This window comes from Stigmatopora argus, chromosome 9, assembly GCF_051989625.1.
Source record: "Stigmatopora argus isolate UIUO_Sarg chromosome 9, RoL_Sarg_1.0, whole genome shotgun sequence".
In the NCBI taxonomy this organism is placed as follows: Eukaryota; Metazoa; Chordata; class Actinopteri; order Syngnathiformes; family Syngnathidae; genus Stigmatopora; species Stigmatopora argus.
In genome coordinates this window covers 9,218,811-9,237,588 of record NC_135395.1, presented here as the reverse complement: position 1 = coordinate 9,237,588, position 18,778 = coordinate 9,218,811, and the positions used below count along the sequence as shown (strand labels likewise).

Below are 18,778 nucleotides of genomic sequence, written 5' to 3'. Positions count from 1 at the left end.
AATATATTAATCACTGTATTTTTCACCCAGGTGACATGCATGAATGCAAATGAAAGCCATATATTCCTTTTGGATGAGCCCATTTGGATAGAGATTGCAGCAAAATGGACCACCATAAATAAGATCAAATAAACTACTTACTCTTTGCGTGCAGGAATTTTACACTTACTCCAATACACCAGAGAATGCGTACATAAAAGAGGCTCAACCATAAAACCATCACAGAGTTCATGTGAGCGAAGAAAGCGAGCTCATAAAATATTCTGTTTCTTGCTCTAGCATACAGATCCAGGCTCAAATATTCCTTGCCCATAAGTAGTACAGTAAAGTTTAAATGGTTTGAGAGTAAAACTACTTTTGATGAGAAATATATGTGTTGATGACAAGGATCTTTATAACACATTGCAATTAAACAGATCTGCATTTGGACCTTTTAGAAAAATATGAAAGAGCTGATATTACATTCATTAATACATATATATATATATATATATATATATATATACATATATATATATATATATATATATATATATATACATATATATATATATATATATATATATATATATATATATATATATATATATATATATATATATATATATATATATATATATATATATATATATATATATATATATATATATATATATATATATATATATATATATATATATATATATATATATATATATATATATTTAACGGTCATTCTTAAAGATATCGACAAGACAACAACAACATATCTAATTTTGAGATTTAGGACCTGAAGGGAGATAAAGATACCTGGATTCAATTGTTCTTTTTTTTAATTTGAATTGAATATGACAAAACTGAGGCTGAAAACTGAAACCAATTATTATTCAATGTTTTAAAATAGTATTAGTAATATTAAAATTGATGGTGGGACTTTAAAGGAAAATGTGGCGGTCAGCAATTTGCTATAAGATCTCTCCAGCTGTGCCATTTTTAAAATGCAGTCATTCCATAAGTAATTACCCACTTTGGAAATCAAGAAATATGTATTGAGTTGGTCTGTTATTTTTGTTTTTTGTTTTTGTGCTGTTCATCCTCTTTACTTCTGTTTGTGTACACTTGTAACACACATGACAGGAGTTCTATCTTTTGTTATGGTTTCAAACAAAGGTCCTCTGAGACCTTGAGTGAGGAACAAAGTGGAAAATAACGGAAATAGTTGTAAGATGTGAGAGAAAGTCATAAAGTAAGGAAGAAGAGGAGAAAGGATTTTAAAAAGTGGGATGCACCATAAAATATAAAAGGAAGGAAAGCTCAAGAAAGTATGTGGTCTTAATTAAAGAAGCATTGCCGATAAAGCCCTCGGCCTCATCTTTAATATTACCCAGCAATCATATCTATCTCATCATGTGCTCAAGGTGTCGTGTGCTAGCTCGAGAAGTAGACTGAAGACATCACTGCTGTCATTTTCATTCGTCCCCTTAACAGTGTCCTAATGACAAAATCAAACTTGATTTGCTGAATCAATATGGTGCAAGGTTCCTGCTGCCATTTAAATGTCAGAAAAAATCATATAATGGAGAGACTAAACTGTGCTATACTCATAACGTGCCAATTATTTCACATACTTAAAAAAAGAACATTCAAAGACTGACGTTCAAACATTTTCTGGTTCAAATTTAATTGAAGTCAGAAGTACATCAAGTCTTATATTTTTGTGTCCAACCATGTATATAAAGTTTTAAATCATGATTCTAATTATGACCGATTCTTTAAAATGTTTTGAAAGATGTTTTTTGTTTGTAGATCCTTGTTTTGCTTTGCCATCTTTGTGAAAATGTTGTCCTTTTGGGTTAGGATTGGAAAAGATGCCTGTTTGGAACTGGAGTTAATTTAGTTTGAAATACTGCAGATGGAAAAGTGTATTAGGCAGCTATTGTATAGCCTTAGTATACAGTATTTATGGGAATGCTAACCTGAAGTTGCTGAGCATCATGATTCTCCAGTCCTTCCACAATTGGGGCGAATCTCTCTTTATTATTCCGCTCTGCTGCAATTGTCATGGCTGCCAGAATCTTATCCAGGCTGGAAGAAAACATATGACCAGGAAAAGGCTGTCAAAAACCACTTTGGATCATCTCACTAATGCGTCATTTGCTGACAACCTTTATGTCAAAGAACATCCATTTAAGTGGGATCCCTTTTTTTAATTACATGCAACACCTTTACTGCTATGTTCTTTTTCTAAACCAATCATGTAGCATCCAAAATACTGCGAGTATAATAAAAAAGTTATTCTAGATGCAATTTAAAAGGCATGGTATGTCAGAGGCACACAACACTGAGAAGATAAACAAAGAGAAGGAAGCCTACTGCATCATTTGTCCAAAATGAAGCAGCCGCCTCCCTTAGATGGTGAGACGGCCTACCAGAGTACAAGACAGTAGGATGAGCAAAAAGCATCCCCATTTTTCTACAAGAATTTGGAACTCTGTGGGAGACCTTGGGAGGCATTGGCAGATATTTTGCTGTTTATCCCAAATTCCGCCTCCAATTTATTGCCGCGGGAACACTCAAGAGCATGTAAACACAGCAGAGATGGACCGCATCTTCTTCAAATGTGTTTGTCAAATATAATGATTTTGAAACCTTCTGCTGCTGTGGCAGTACTGACAGAAGCATGTTTTACACTAACGTGCCAAACAACTTTCATTATAATTTCCAATTTAAAAAAAAAAAACTTGAACATTTCACAGCTGGTTTCAGCACATTTAATGACTGAGAGATCACTGACTACATGACTGTATTAAATCAACTAAAAGCAACAGTAAACCCTTGGGAAAGCAACAACTTACAGTGTAAACAAACATGGATGAAAAACAGCTCTTAATGGCATTTGCCCAGAATTCTGCTCTGAGAAACAATCCCCCCAAAAAAACAATGAATTGGTCCATTGGGCCAGAGTAAATTTTGGAAGAGGTGATGAAATGGTTCCTCAAAAACATTATGATTGTTTCTCCAATTTATTGTTTATTTTGTTTTTAAACAGAGAGACCGTTGAAGCTAGATGCTGGCATACGCTGTGCAGAAACATTCATTTCATTTTTATCTGAAGGTCTTGAGTCTTGATATCTTTAAATGCCACACTATTAAGAAGGAGAGAGTTGTATATTGTTTTCTTTAAGGTTAAAAGTTTTGTAAATTTTGTGTATGTACGTCTTTGAAGAACCGGATGGTGAGGTCACAAATTTTTAGGTTAACTGTTGACGTAACGATATGCTTTCTTGTTTTGAAATCGGGTAAAATAAATTATTATTGTGGTTATTTTTGGTGTAGATTCACTCTTGTGAACCAGTCGTTTTTTTACAGGACATGATATGCAAATAGAGAAGAGCCCAATCTAAGAAAAACCTGTTCTCTTCCATGAACACCATGGCGTCGGATAAACGTAAAAGTTCATGGCAATGTCAGACTATAGAGTGTTGTTTCTAGAAGAAAAAAGCTTGTTAAAGAAGATATTTTATTTGGATGTGAGTTTCCTCTGAGTCTCATTAGATTATATAACCCTTTCATGAAGGCACCATTGACCTAGAAAATATTCTGAGGCATTGACTTCTAAGTTTCACGTCACATGATCTTGGGAAATAATTCATTAACGATCAAGTCAGATGGGACGAGCGATCAGGTCTTACATGTTTTCTTCACCAATGATACAGAAAGCCGACAGGATCTTGACAGTCTCGGTCATCATCCCCGTCTGTTTGGGGTCGACAGATCGTGCCAGTAACAACAGACTGCGCTCATCTCCCAGGATCCTTTGCAGCCCATACTGTCAAGAGAGTGAAAACAACGAGGTGGGAAATTTCCAGTGGTGTAAATTAAGTTGAGCTTTCAAAGATGTCAACTAGAACTAGACAAAATCCTGAAGTATAGCGTCATTCAAAAGTTAGAACAACTTGGGTGTGCACAACTTGTCTTAAGTCACTGAATGTATATTACTACACATTAAGCTAAGTTATAACAAGCCATTTTAACATACTAAAACATACATTCATTTCATTCAAAAAATGTGACTGGTCTGTCAATGTTAATTCAAAATCTTTAAATTTGTACAGACGTGTCCTAACACATTTTGAAATGACTAAATTATGACTTTGACTAGTCAATATTGATGAACTGATGTGAAGAATAGTATTTATAATTCATTTAGGGCACAATTTCTACTGGGATAAAAGAAGTAATAGAATAACCTACATAAACTTCATCATTAGGAAAAAATATGGTGGATGATAAATTGACTCAATTAATGACCAAACTCGCGGGACACACTCTTTTCTTTAACCTTTTTAATCCTTTCAACACTTAAGGGTCGAGTGACCACCGATGGGAATTAGGAACAGGCATGTCAATTGGTCAGTGAGCCTTGAAATGTGTGTCTCTACATGAGAAATGAGCAATGCCTTGCCAAAATGGATAATTAATTGATACGAGAGCTTCGGGAAAAAAATGGTAAAATTAGCTTTTCTATAATAACCCGTTATCTCAGACAGCCTCGTCCTCCAAAGAAATTCAGGCCACCGAGTAAAATATATATTTCAATAGTATTGTGGTTGAAATGGAAGACCACCTGACCACCTGAACAATTTTAAAGCAATTTTGGTTTGCTTTACGTTATTTCAACTGATATTTTGCATTATTATGGACTACCTGGGGGCGCCACATAAAAAATATGCACATTGTATGGTAAGCACGGATGGGGATGGCTGTAAAATTCCTCTTAATCTTAGATCATTATTCATACAGCCACCAGCCTGCCAGTTCACAGACGCTCTGTTTAATGTGTGATCCTACTTCGGACAACCCTGTGGAGCTAGTAAATGGACAAGTGGATGCTTATATTATGGATCCCCATAATATAAGACCATCCCTATTGCAGAAATGATATAAAATAGTTTCAAATGGCTGTAAAACATGTTTGGGAAGTTTTACTGATCTGAATCATACAAACCTTGTTGTTCATGAACGCCTTCAAGCATTGTATAAGTTTATGCTGATTCCGTTTATCAATGGTTTCCTGCCTGGGAAAGAAAACAGAGAAACTATTAGAAGTATTCTTGTCAACAAATACAAAACATTTTAAAGGAGTACACTCACTGTTTCTTATCCAAAAGCTTCTCCAGGGCATCCAGAAGAAGACCAAGACCCTCATGACCAAAGTTATTAACCCAACTGTAGAGAAAATAACACCAGAAAAGATCAACTCAGTATTATTCGCACAATATATGCACTAAAAGCCATTTTAATAGGGAGAGTGGATCAAACATACAATACTGGTTCAACCCTAAAGAGAACCAGTCATTCAATCTCATGTCATGGGTTTGACACACTTTGATCAATGGATTTGTGAAGTGGGTTTTAATTCCCCACACAACCCCAGCCGCAAAACCAAGCCATGGCCTCTCTGATACTGAATAAAGTTTGAGTTTAAACTAAACCCATTTAGGAGCAAATGATCATGCATCCATCTTCACTAGACTTCCCATCACCTAGCTGTTTGTATCCAGCCATGCCTTGAAAGCCACCATGTTCATCTGTCCAAAATTGAGCAATGCAAGAAAGAAAACCCTGTAATCAATACTGGGTTGTGAGAGATAATTGCCTATAAACCGCAAAATATCAGGAGACTGTAAATGATTCAGTGCAGATGAGCCTGTTTGTACAAGAAGGCAAGCGGGGGGAGTACTTGTAGTGGTGGAGGTGCGGGAAGTCGGCTGCGTGGTCACACCTAGATGATGCCATTAGTATTGCTTGTTTCCAGGACCACGGACAGTGGATAAAGACAGAATTTGTGGCACAATTTCCCAATGTAAAGAAGTATGAGTCAATAGTTTATCCCATATTTTTGACAAACATTCTGAATACTAACGGCTGTAGTATTTAAGCCGTTTGTATTGACTGGCCAAGTCTCAAGATCCCTGCAATTAAGAGGGAGATCTTCCCAGAGGCGATTGGTTAAGTGAAAGTATTATTTTGGTTTGTGACTATATTAGCACATGCTGTAACCCTCGCACTCCCACACAAATCTGAAAGTTACAATGGAACTATTCAAGAGAACAGCATATGATTTATATTCAGGAAATTAAAGGGAACTAGAGTACCCAGAGAAAACCCACGTAGGCAAACTCCACTCAGGAAGGCGAAAACCCAGTAGGGTTTCAATCTCAGAATTGTGAAGCGAACATGGGAATGCACGGCCGCACATAGGTCTAGATAAATTGCTACTTAACTGCACGTCATTGAGTATTTGTATTTCAACACTAATAAATCATACAGTTCTGTGAAACAGTATATTATACATCAAAGTGTATCAATGGAACAAACATAAAGCGCCGGTAGATTGGTTAGTTTCATTCAACGGTTCTATATTTCCTATTAAGTGTGATTTTATCAGAAGTAGGAGTGGAGCCTTCTTATGGGAAGCTTCTCTTTATTTTGTATTATGTTTCAATTCAAGTCCTTCGATTGTCCTCCTTCGGGAATACTGAATCGTTAAGTTCCAGAGGGTTTTAACAGCAAATGGCACTATGAGATGTAGCTTGAAACCAAGCACCATCACTGTCTGCTTTAGCAATTTAGCATGTCACACATTGCTATATTATATCCTGACTAAGAATATGGTTTAATGCATAAGCTGTTGGAGTAACAGTAAATTCATGGAGACAATGCTGCGGCACCTTTAGTATTAGATGAGTAGTAGAATAAGGTGTAAAATCAGTCATTTTACCCTGATCTCCAAATCATAGACATAACGTTCCAACTTTGTTCGTTTGATTTTGATTTAATCATTGTTTAAACAATTAATACCAGATTAATGTAGCGAGCATGTAACAATCCAGATTGTCAAGATTTGTTTTTCTCACATTCAAACAGGTTTCATCAAATCATTCAGATAGTTAGTGTAGGAAATAAGACACTAGCTAATTCTTTGGTGTGGAAACCATCTGTAATACATAGTATTGAGGTTAATGTTTCTTCTTTTTTCCAAACATCATTTTTCATCATGTTTAGCAAGCGTGTTTGTTTGCCACCATTTTTCAGTCATCTTCAGCCAACGGGTACCTTGCTATTAGTGCAATTAGACAAAAAGGTAGTCTAATGTGAACTTAGAGCTAGTATCGCATTGGCTATGGTAAATGAAAAGGGAGAAAGGAATAACAGGCTTGCTAATTGTCGAGGGAAAACCAAGTGACAGACATGGCAGCAGAAGAGAAGAAACTAAAAACAGTGGGTAGCTGACGCTCCAGGCGATTTCATCTGTGGGAGGCTGTGTGTTTTCCACATGCCATACACCTGTGCAGGACAGCCTGCGAGATAAAGCCCTCAGCAAAATGGCCCCACGGCCACCTGCACGACTAAGCAGGTGTGCAGCCTCACCAGTTAAACTATTAGACAAACACAAGCCTGTGGGAGCAAATTAGCAGGCTGCCCAAACACAAAGGAACAAGAAGAAAAAGTCACAGTAAGCTGTCCAAAAGAAAAAAGAAAAAGTTTTTAACCATGTTAAAACCCAGTTCTACTTTGAAATTCCAAAGCCTTAAAATGTCTACAATTTGTAGTTTGGGTGATCAGGACGCTATGTAATTTGTCAATACTTTTCAACTGACTTCATTTCAACCAGGATTAAAGAAATAGTTTTGCATGTGGACAACATGAATTTGAAATTGTTTGAATGTTACTTCTATCTTAGAATTAAACGCACCCAATTACAGTGTACTTCTAGATGAGATATTATGATGTGGACATTTGGACACTTCATATTAAAAAATCTGACAAAATAATCAATAGAATAATCAATTACTAAAATATTATGACAAAAAGACTGAAAGCCTTATTCAAATCTATAATAGTATGTTCAAGAAGCAGGTTTCCACTCATATGTTAGGATCAGCGATGTATGTTACAACCCCAAAAAAACAAAAAAAACATTTGCATTCAGACTCCACTATGATTAACCTATATCTCGGTTGATTTTGGAATGTGGGAGGAAGACTGAGTATTCAGAAAGCCCACGCGAACACATGGAGAACATAAAAAATCCATACAAGGACTGCCAAGATTCACGCCTAATGACTGTGAGGCAGGCGTGCTGACTGCTACGGCATTTTTCTGGCAGCCATACTGAGTCTTTGTGTATATGTATACATGTATGTATATGTGTATGCATATGTATATGCATATGTATATGTCTGTATATGTATGTATATATATATATATGTATATATATATATATATATATATATATATATATATATATATATATATATATATATATATATATATATATATATATATATATATATATATATATATACATACATATATATGATTTCAATTGCCACAATCTCAAGTAGTTGTATCAAGTACCAAATACCCTGTGGGGATAGTCTTATCAGAACCAATCTTTCAGAGTCCCTCAAGAACGCCGCAGCCCGAGCTATCCACAAGAGGTGAGCCCTTTAGAAGCACAATGCCCTTACACGCTCACGGGTCATTAGAAAACACCCAGAGGAAAAGTTCACTCTTACATATAGTGTATCAACTCAGCAGCAGCCAGCCTCTCCGAGTGGGAACAATAACTTAAATACTCCAAGAGGCCTTGGAGTTTTCACTTCACTGTGCTGCCGACATTTGTTGGGGTTAATTAGGTTATCACAGTAGAATAGTATATATTGAAAGTAAGGTTGGAAATTGTTGGCATGAGACCCATTCGATATATTTAGTTACAAGGGTTGCCTATAATCATTGCAAATAATGGGATAAAATATTATAAGCATGCATGATGAACTCACCTGACAGGGTTACTTGTGAGAGAAACCCGGAGCGACTCTAGGCAATTGAGAAGCTTTTCTTCTGTGATTCCAGAACGAAGCTCATGAACATATTCCTGGGATGAGAGAGTAGATTCATGCTTGCTGTTCCTCAGTCCTCCCTAGAAGCAAAACATAAAAACATACATGATGATGCTTTAAAACAAACCCAACAACTCAAATCAAACACACTGCTACCCAGCATTTAGTCATCTTAAACACTACTACCGTCCTCGTTTTTCAGAATGGAATTTTGAACAATAGCTATAAAAGAAACTTCAGACAAGCTGCACGAATAAAATGTTTTTACTACTAAGTGACTATTTTAAGTAACATTCAGGAGGCGGTTGAGTCAAGGTATCATAGACAAAGAAACAATCCCATTAGATATGCTTGGAACAAGACTGCTTTGTAAATCATGTGCACTCTGTTGAACCCCAAACTGCCCAACAAAGGCACCTGTGCTAATAGGCACTTACAAGTGGTGAGATAGCTCATTTATTTGGGCTTAAGATATATCCCTGCTGCTCTTTGATTTGTTTTGTTTCAAAAACTGCAAACACAATGTTACTGCCAATATCCGTAGCTCACCATGTGTGATCAGAATACAATGTGTCAAATACAGCCCTTAAAAGACAACTTCATCATCTATTCACAGTAAATTAGTCAGAAACACCCCCAAATATCTGGTGCACTGTCAGACAAATAGGTTTTCTGGCTTGGTTGTCACCCAGGCAGAGGAAGAAAAAGTAGGTACACTCATTATGGGGTCCAAATCAATAAAAAGGAACCTAAATGTGCAGCATGGTGGCTCCCTGCAAGGAAAGGTCAGAGCACTTATTTTCCACCTTGGGACTCTCAATTTCTTTTATTTGTAAAAAAAACTTGGCTCAAAAAGCTTTATAGCAGGAATACCACAAAGAAATGAACACAATGAAACACAAGTTTTGATACAAATAATAATGCAAGGAATATTATTCAGAAACAAAAACTAAATTCAAGAATTGAGGCAGACTCGACGGCTACAAAGCGGGACACGAACACAAATAAAAATAAATAAAAATGTAATAGTTAATGGAATGCTCATGGTTGTCCAAGGCACTTTGTCCACAGAATGTAAAATCATAGAAAAATTAATTAAGTGTAGTGCAATTATCGTTGGCTGCCTCAAAATAATTAAAGATGACAGGTAGCCGACCACCACATGAATAAGACAGCTATTTCATCATTATATTTATTGATGTTTCTTTATTATCATGTAGAGCAAAATGCTTTAACTGAAGCAAGCAAGATAAAACATACTAGCAATGCTAATACACGTGTGCAACAAGCATTGATCATTTTTGAAAAGATTGTTTTTCCATTTTTATATCATATCAAAGATTAGTTGGAGTGAAGGTAATTTCATATTTTTAAAAGGTTTTCATCACAAAAAGTATGATGTTCAATAAATTGTTGTCTTTACTGTTTCTTTCAGTTAAGAGCAAAGCGCAATTTGGCCCTAAAAAGCAATTCTTCTGTGATGCAGCAAGTTCTACAAACTGCATTATGGCACCTTTGTGTCCAGTTTACCAAATTAACTGTAAAACACTCCAAGCAAAAAAATAAATAAATAAAAAAGGCTAACTTTCAACTACAAAAAATCCAATATATGAGCTCTTCATTCATTAAATACGCTAAGATTAAAAATATATACTTGTTTCCACTACACCCATATAGAGAAAATATGTGTATATATTGCCTCAACACCCAATAGAATTGTATTCATACTTTTGCAGTAACACGTAAGATACTGAAAAGGAAACAATTCCCATCACTTTTTCACAACCTATTTTTTCATCTGCTTCACCACAGCTTCTGCCTGACCTCCAGAAACAAACTACAGACAGTAAACCATGACCCTGTCCCACAAAAGAGTCCTGGGACCACATCAGCACTGACACTCGGGCGGCAGAAATACAATCGTAGAGGAAGGATGCTGGCTACTGGGAAAAAGTGAGTTGTGCCCTGAAGGCTCACGAAAAACGGTCATCCAAAGCTTTAAACAAAAGACACCCATGAGAGAAAGGTAACGTGAGAACAGTCAGATGGAGGCTCACAAATAGAGTATGCAATGTGGACCAATATACAAAGCATTATGAGAGTCTGAGTTCTAAACTAATGGGCACATACACAAACCACCCTGCCTTTTGACCAGAGCCGAGCGCCTCATCTCCTGTCGCTTATTGAATCCCCTATTTGTCGATAACAGTATTTCCTGCCAAAGAAAATAGTGTGGGGGGGGGGATTACTTTAGGGAGGCTGTCAATTTCATTTTGCTGGGTTAGGGCAAGATTGAGGCACATTCTATCCTCCCACATAAAGGTCTCCCTTGTGTATGGCACAGGGCGTGACAGAGAGCAGTGCTATCTCTGGAGGGCAGGGCAGAGAGACAACGCCAAAGGGACTGCACCTCAACATGTCATCTTCACCTGTAATGAGGCCATAACAAGCTGGCGACGCACTCGGTGCCCAGTGCTCGGCACATTTGGGCAGACTGATCGATGCATTATTCAGCTTCTCTGTCAGCTTGCTGGGGGGAAAAAAACAGATGGTGACAATGTGTCTCGTCTGGAAGCCGCTACAGCGGGATTTTGCCTCTTCTATTCTTAACATTCTCTCGCTTTGAAAAATATGCACTTGCACCATTTGTCGACAACAGTGATTTACTCACAATGTGTTTAGTTATTATTCAGTAATGAAATGTTATGGTCTTGAATCCGATGCGAGGATTTTAGAATTCTGAATGTCAGTGAGGGCGAGGCGACTTGTTTATTTTAAATGATACCAGCAAGGTGTAAAGCAGAAAACTTTAACTGCTCTATGTGCATAGTATAGAATTGGAGTATTCCCTGTGTTTATAACAGGAATATTAAAAACTGACAATGATGCTTGCCCTGATGTAGCCACTCCACTCCATATCCATATTTGACTACAGTATACTGGTGGATTGCCAGGTTCATGCACAGTACAAAAAACATGTATTGACTTATCTTTCCAAATAAAATAAATAAATAGAACAGCACAGTATTTTAAGGTGTTTAATCCCATTGAGCGGGCTTTAATGAGGATGACAATCCCCTCATTTCATTTGCCACCTTCCAATTGCAGGATCTGACTCACTCGGTTGGAGAGCTCATTTATGGCAGGGTGCCATTGAGGGTGACACATAATAAAATCATGATGAAATAGGTAACAAAAATCCATTTCCAATACTTACAATAATCCCATTTTAGCTATTGCTCCCTCACATTGTTGTAGCCTTAGCCTGCCCATGTTAAATAAATAAGCAATGTTTACATTTAGCCCCATCTTAAATTGGCTGGGCATTTGTGGCAGCAGTAGGAAAAGGTCAGCGGGAACACGGATCAGTTGAGATGGTGGCTGGCTGGACAATGACTTTTCCCCAGCTTTCTTACTTTAAAGGACAGAGACCTGCCACCAGAAGATAAGGCATTTCATCTCGCCACCAATGCACATGGCTCCCAGCTCAGTGGGGGGATTTCCCAACAGACCATGCACCCAAGCCCTTCTTTCACCAATCATTGCATGTTTTTTTTTCTTTCCCTCCAAGACCCTGTCATATCTGGCAGACAGTTTCTGACTATGTCCACAGTGAGGTGTTTTTTGAACCCTGGGTGACAGTAGTCTATCTAAATGTACCAGCACTTCTTTGTTCTCTTTTCAATTTTCTTTCAGTGTTTTGCAGACTGAAATAAATGACAGTGTTTTGCTGTGTTAAAGGAGGCCCACTGATAATGCCAATGCAATTAAGGTCACCCACATTTAGAAGAAAAAAAATCAGGTTGGTAGTGTTACATGACACCACCAGCCAAGTGAGTGGGAAGGAGGGGGGGAAAGTCAATTGAAAACAATGAGACTTGAGCTTAGAAACAATGCCCGGAAGACTTTATAAGCAAGTGTTTTTCTTTTTTTAATGTGTTTATTGTGCGATTCTAGGAGTGTCAACAAGCACAAAGATATTAGATATGTCCGTCACAATTTATTTCAAGAGGAAAAGTGCTATGAGTTGCTCGTAAAGACCAATCCCAGATGGGCAGGTGGATACATCTTCTATATTTGTTATAATACAATCCTACTATCTCCAAAGTGTAAACCTGAATGTTGAATTTATGTTTTGTTGATGTGAGACGAGAAGTGTTTGTCCCCAATTTACTTGGCATCTTAAAAAAGGCTACTTTGAAGCAATTTCATTTAACTGTATCCTTTCAGCGCACATAACCACAACCTGAAAGCCAAACAAAAGACAATTTATCTTTGTAAAAGACGGCATTATAAATAGAAAGCTCTATTTTGATGAAAATTGTACTTTTGAACCATCACTTCACGGTAACAATTTGTCAACGAAACAATCACAGACTTTAATATAAAGCTCTTGCTATTATTATCTTAAATAAACATGATGAATTGTACAGCATAGCATCATTTTTAAAATCACCCTCTTGCTACTGTCACAATGAAATTTCCGAATACGGGATGAATAAAGTTATCCAATCCAATCCAATCCAAAAGTATCTTAAAGTATTCAGTTTCTTTGTATTTATTATTTTATGGTATTGCAACCACATTGAAACCATTAATAAGAGAGACGAGTGATGCTAAATAGTCGAGACATTTGATGATTTGCAATAAACCATAAGATTATGAATAATTCACTGCTGCAAGGTCAAATCTTAAATAGATTAAATAACTGTTCCCTCTCAAAGGGAAATTCCCGTACGCAATTCCACTTCCCCCTGACCCACACGAGACAGTTCAAGCTTCTGGCAAAAGACACACAAGAAAAAAGCACAACAAACATGTCCAACCCGACTGGCTGCGACCCAGATGAGGAGGCCAAGGAGAGGCCATACCAATAGACCTTGTCAGCACGCTTCTCTGGTTTTAATCCCGCTCTTGGTTGACCTTCAATGCAGTAGCAGAAGCAGCACCGTTTGAAACTGACTCAAAAATGTCTTAGTAAATTTGAATACCATTATATGTTTTATTGTATGTAAAATATAGATAATGATTGACATTGCCCAACCCTACACAAGATATTAAATCCAGTGGAATTTACGTTAAGTATAGTATAAAGGCTTTGAATATGATATTATTTCGGATTTTTACACAAATTAGACCAGTGCCAAGGTCATAACCCAAAAGAAAATAATTTAAAAATATATATAAACATGGGAGGCCCAGTGGAGCGAGTGGTTAGCGCGTCAGCCTCACACTTCTGGGGTCGTGGGTTCAAATCCAGGTCACGTCCACCTGTGTGGAGTTTGCATGTTTTCTCCGGGCCTGCGTGGGTTTCCTCCGGGTACTCCGGTTTCCTCCCACAGCCCAAAAACATGCATGCTAGGCTGAATGGACACTTTAAAAATTGTTAGATCAAGTAATGTGACTTCAGTGGATTAAAACTACACACGACAACAAATTTTGTCAAAGTTAAAGTACATCATTCCCCATGTTTTATATCTGCACTGAAGTGTAAATACTGTTTTGCTTTGTTTCTATTACTGCATGTTATAATGTATATATAGGATATGTTATAAGAATATGACAAGGTGTGAAAGCGCATTAAAAAATGATTGCATTTTGTGTATATTGTGGAGATAACACAACGTAAAGGCTGCGTGGGGCTGTAACCCGGGACTGTTGACTGAAAGGAATTAATGAGCACAGAGACAACTGATGCATTGTGGGTAGAGCGGGTGTCAGGTTTTGACAGAAATAATATAAGATTAGATTTATCTCGTTCTGCCGCATTGTTTTCCATCATGATTGAGTCAAGAAATTCAATGAAAGACCAGTGGAGCGCTCGTAATATTTGTAGTGAGGCTCTCATAAGATACTGCAACAAAATGTGATAGTAAAAAATATAGGTGTGCATATAAGACGTTTTATAAACAACGGACATTAGCGCCTAATACTACGAAGTGAATGTCCAACATGAGACAATGCAAGAGCCACTATGACACATTATGAGGTTTTTGTGGACGTACATATGGGGGGCTGTGTGAGGAAGCACTTCTGGAGTACTTACTCTCACTGCTGAATTTCAATGACTCCCTATAAAAGATAGAAGCAACTCACTGTCAAGTAAGAGAGTGCAGGGGGAAGAAGTGTAAATAAAATTGAGAGCGCACTTCCTGCGGAGAAATGTGTTTATTTGTAGCAGTGTGACAAAATGAAATACTTGGGCCAACTGACTAGAGATGAAGAAAAGGAAATATTTTAATGTGAAAACGACACAACAATATGACACATAGTGGAGTCTCTGAAGTCTGATACAATTCAGTACATGATTGTGGTTTTTCACTTTGGATGTCAAGCACTAATGGTGTGTCTCCAAAATCTAAATTGCTTCACCAATTGTTCAATACATACTTTTTTTCGTAATTATTTGGGTTCAACTCCACAGTATGTATAGTATGACTGAAGGGGTTTTAACGTGATGTTTCCTGTGCCTTAACTAGACATTTAAGTGTGTTTGTTTGAGTAAAAAGAGAACAAAAGAAAACAAAGGGATAAAAAAAGGTTTGTCATTTGTAAAAAACAAAGTACCAAGAAAATGAAGGCTTTTCTCTTTGTTCTGTCAAACTTCCTCTGAAAGAGACGATCGCCTGTGGCAACTAAAACAACGCCACAGGCAAGGCAATAAAACATACATCATCCCCAATTGGGCCAGTATATGAAAAAAATATGATAAATGATTGTTCATATTATAACGTCTCAAAGAATGACGTTTAACTTTAGTTGTTTCTCTAAGTTTGTTTGATCCCAGAACACAGCTATTGTCGGTCTCATCCGACAGCAAAAAGCAGGCATCATCCAGTGTTGGAAGGAAGTTGTAGTTTTACAAATCAGAACTAAATCTGAAGTCTCGCCCCTCAAGTCCCAAGTCAAGATTGACGATGGACGATTGAGTGGCAAAAACATGTATGAATCTTTTGTGCAGCAGATAAAAAAGGCATGTTCACACTTGAACTGCCTTTTCATTTTTACAGTAGCAATGATTTTACTTTCTTCAAAGTTTAGTTTGTGTGCAATCATTATAATTGGTTGATTGGGTGGGAGGGGTGCCAAAGCTGTGGGCAAACTATAGTCAGCGTCGGTTTTTGGAAACCCAACAATGAAAAAATGGGAGATTTTTTTGCAATCTTCTTTCACTTTCCCCTCACTCTGACAGGAGATTTTGGATGTTTACATCCACAACATGAACAGCTCCTTGACATGACATATGGATTGTTCTTCTGCAGCTTCAAGCTACAAATCAGGTCTTACGTGCAATTAATATGAATCAGCACTTTCCATTGACAGATGACCGCTATCCTGAAAGATACACCAAAAGATTTTTACCTTTTGATGCAATGGAAAGTTCAATTGTTTCCTGAATTTCAAGTCAAAGCAGAGCCACCTCACCCCTCCCCAACATACTTCAAGTGTTTTGGATCCAGGGATATGAATACAAGAACTGCTGAGCAGGTTAAGTCACACAGGATCTCATTTAGGTTTTCACTTTGGTCTGAGCTACATTGATTGCAATGTGAAGGCTTAATGAACTCTCGCCTCTAGCTCTGGGAACCTGGGTATGAAATCTAAAAGCTATAACTACACACAGGAAGTTTGGAGAGGCACGATGAAGTACAGGGAAAAACAACGCTTAAGCCGAGGTTTAATGAGGATGTGTACTGGCTTCAAATTTATTAGTATATATCTTTTTGCCCTTCCTCTGCCCTTTTCATTCAGCACTGAAATCTTACAAGATACTGCAATGCAACTTTTTTTTATGATGGTCAAAGGTCCAGGGTTTAATCTCTCAAATTTCAGTTTCAGAAGATTGCTTCTTTAAGAGACCATCACTTAATCTCATTCTCCCAAAGTAACTATCACCAGTCACTGCTATTGTAGTGCCTGGTAAATGTGCTTTGCAATTAAAAAAAATAAAGAAATAAAACTACTAACTAGGATTTGTGCTCAATAGCCACTCACGGTACTTATTTCTTACAGGACCAGAAACCCAGAACCAGTAAAAAAAGTCATAGCTTGTAGCTTTAACCAATCAAACTAGCGCTAAATTGTTCGCAGTCTTTGCAGGATTTCAACAATTATCTTCTAAGATTTTTCATGTAATTAAAAAAATGATTGCATTTTGTGTACTAAATATTATGCCTGATATGATATTTACTGACAGGTGAGTACAACTTCAGATCGATCCAATGACAACTGACAAGGGTCGAATCATTTTTTTTCCTCGCAAAAACACAGTTGGCAGTAGAAGAACTGCTTGAAAATATTCCCAGCACAAACGCCGCTCCACTACAGGAGCAGACATGACAACATAAAGTCGGAGAAAGAGGAGGTCTTGCATTCAAAGAAATAACGACACCGAGGTTACCGGCGAACAGTCTTTTCGTGCTCATCCTCAGTAATTGGAGAAACGGCTGCCAAAATTGTGCAATAAATAACAAAGAGAAGGAATAAAATGCAGGGTGACTGAGGACAAAAAGGAGGCTCAGGTAAACAGGCAATGATATTAATGACGTTCCACTGTCGATCTTCTCATGAAATATGACGCAGACAAGCACGATTACGACAAGTTTGGTCCTTGAAGAATTCTGGTGAGTCTTGCCAGGAGCATAATGACTTTGTGCGGGTGCTTGTGAGTGAAGATCGAATCCACAATTTGGATTGGGAATGAGAGGAAGTAAACAAGAATGGACAGAAATGAATAAATGTGCACACACATTAATATGTACATGAAAGCCTACATTGAAAGGAGGAATTCTGTCGTCTGATGTGGCCATTAACTTTTCAGTGGTCAGTCGCCGTATGCTTCTAATGTCTGAGCTTTTATCACCGCCTATAACAATAGACACGTTTCCTCTCTTCTTGGCTGCCGGTGCAATAAATAGAGGCTCTTATTGTCTGACGCTAGACAGTCGGGAGAGAAAAAATATTATCGAATAAATCTATTCTCTTGAAAAAGCCATACTGAGAGATTAGACAGTGACTCGGATAGATCAGGGTCACAGAGGTAAGCACTTTTCAGCGCATTCCCATTTAGGTTTAAAAAAATATGATACAATAACATATCACCATCAAGAGGCGGGCAGCCTTTATGGACATGGTATCTATTTGAAAGTAGGGCTCAAGTAACAACTGCTTTTGTAATTAATTTATTTTATCTTTTGATGAACCAAATTATAGGACATTTCAGGGAAATAAGGATCTCAGAAACTTGTTTCTTTGGGTGGAGGATGCCACAATAGTGATGCCTTCCCTAACTGTCCCCTACACAATATTTGACAGGTATGACCTTTTGGCAATGCTGATGGCGACCACTAACGTCACCATACGCTAGGCCTGGATTTGTCACAATCTCTGAGGATTGTGGCATCGTGCACGGGTGCACACAGTTAGGCTTTCTTCAGCATGGCCCAAAGGCCCGCTATGAAAAATAGAGCACCTAATGCCTTAAGATAGAACCATTCATCAAAGACACGAGAAGGGCTCCTTTGCTTGGATACTTTGTGTGCTGACTTCCCTTCCAGACTCCACTCAGGATGACAATGCACAAACAACTCACTTATTGGAGTGTAATAAAAGAGAGATTGAGAGTTATATTATTACCGCTGTAAACAATTTAATTATCCTACACCTTTTCTGGAAGAGTTTCTAGCCATTTTACAACCATTCGTATACTTTAGAGCTTTCATGTTAGGACGGTGATATCACAGGCTCAACTGTTGAATACAAGCTTTGCTTACATTGGCCATCTCGTGGACGACAATTACAAAGAGACCTGTGAGAATAGCAGAATGGGGACAGAAAAATACCCTGGGAAACAGTCGCCATGCCAACCAGCCACAAAGCAGCCGGACCAG

At 37.5% G+C, this 18,778-nt stretch overlaps 1 protein-coding gene across 8 annotated transcripts in view; it reads right to left on the bottom strand.

Moving 5' to 3' along the window:
- The window catches only part of diaph2 (diaphanous-related formin 2), a 202,415-nt gene that overhangs the window by 137,557 nt on the left and 46,080 nt on the right, over positions 1-18,778 (bottom strand). For all 8 annotated transcript variants that reach the window (XM_077608608.1, XM_077608614.1, XM_077608610.1 and 5 more), the window contains 5 exons: positions 8,829-8,968; positions 5,134-5,208; positions 4,988-5,057; positions 3,672-3,808; positions 1,956-2,064 (listed from right to left, as the gene is read on the bottom strand). In XM_077608608.1, coding sequence (XP_077464734.1) covers positions 1,956-2,064; positions 3,672-3,808; positions 4,988-5,057; positions 5,134-5,208; positions 8,829-8,968 — 531 coding nt within the window. The remainder of the gene's footprint in view (positions 1-1,955; positions 2,065-3,671; positions 3,809-4,987; positions 5,058-5,133; positions 5,209-8,828; positions 8,969-18,778) is intronic.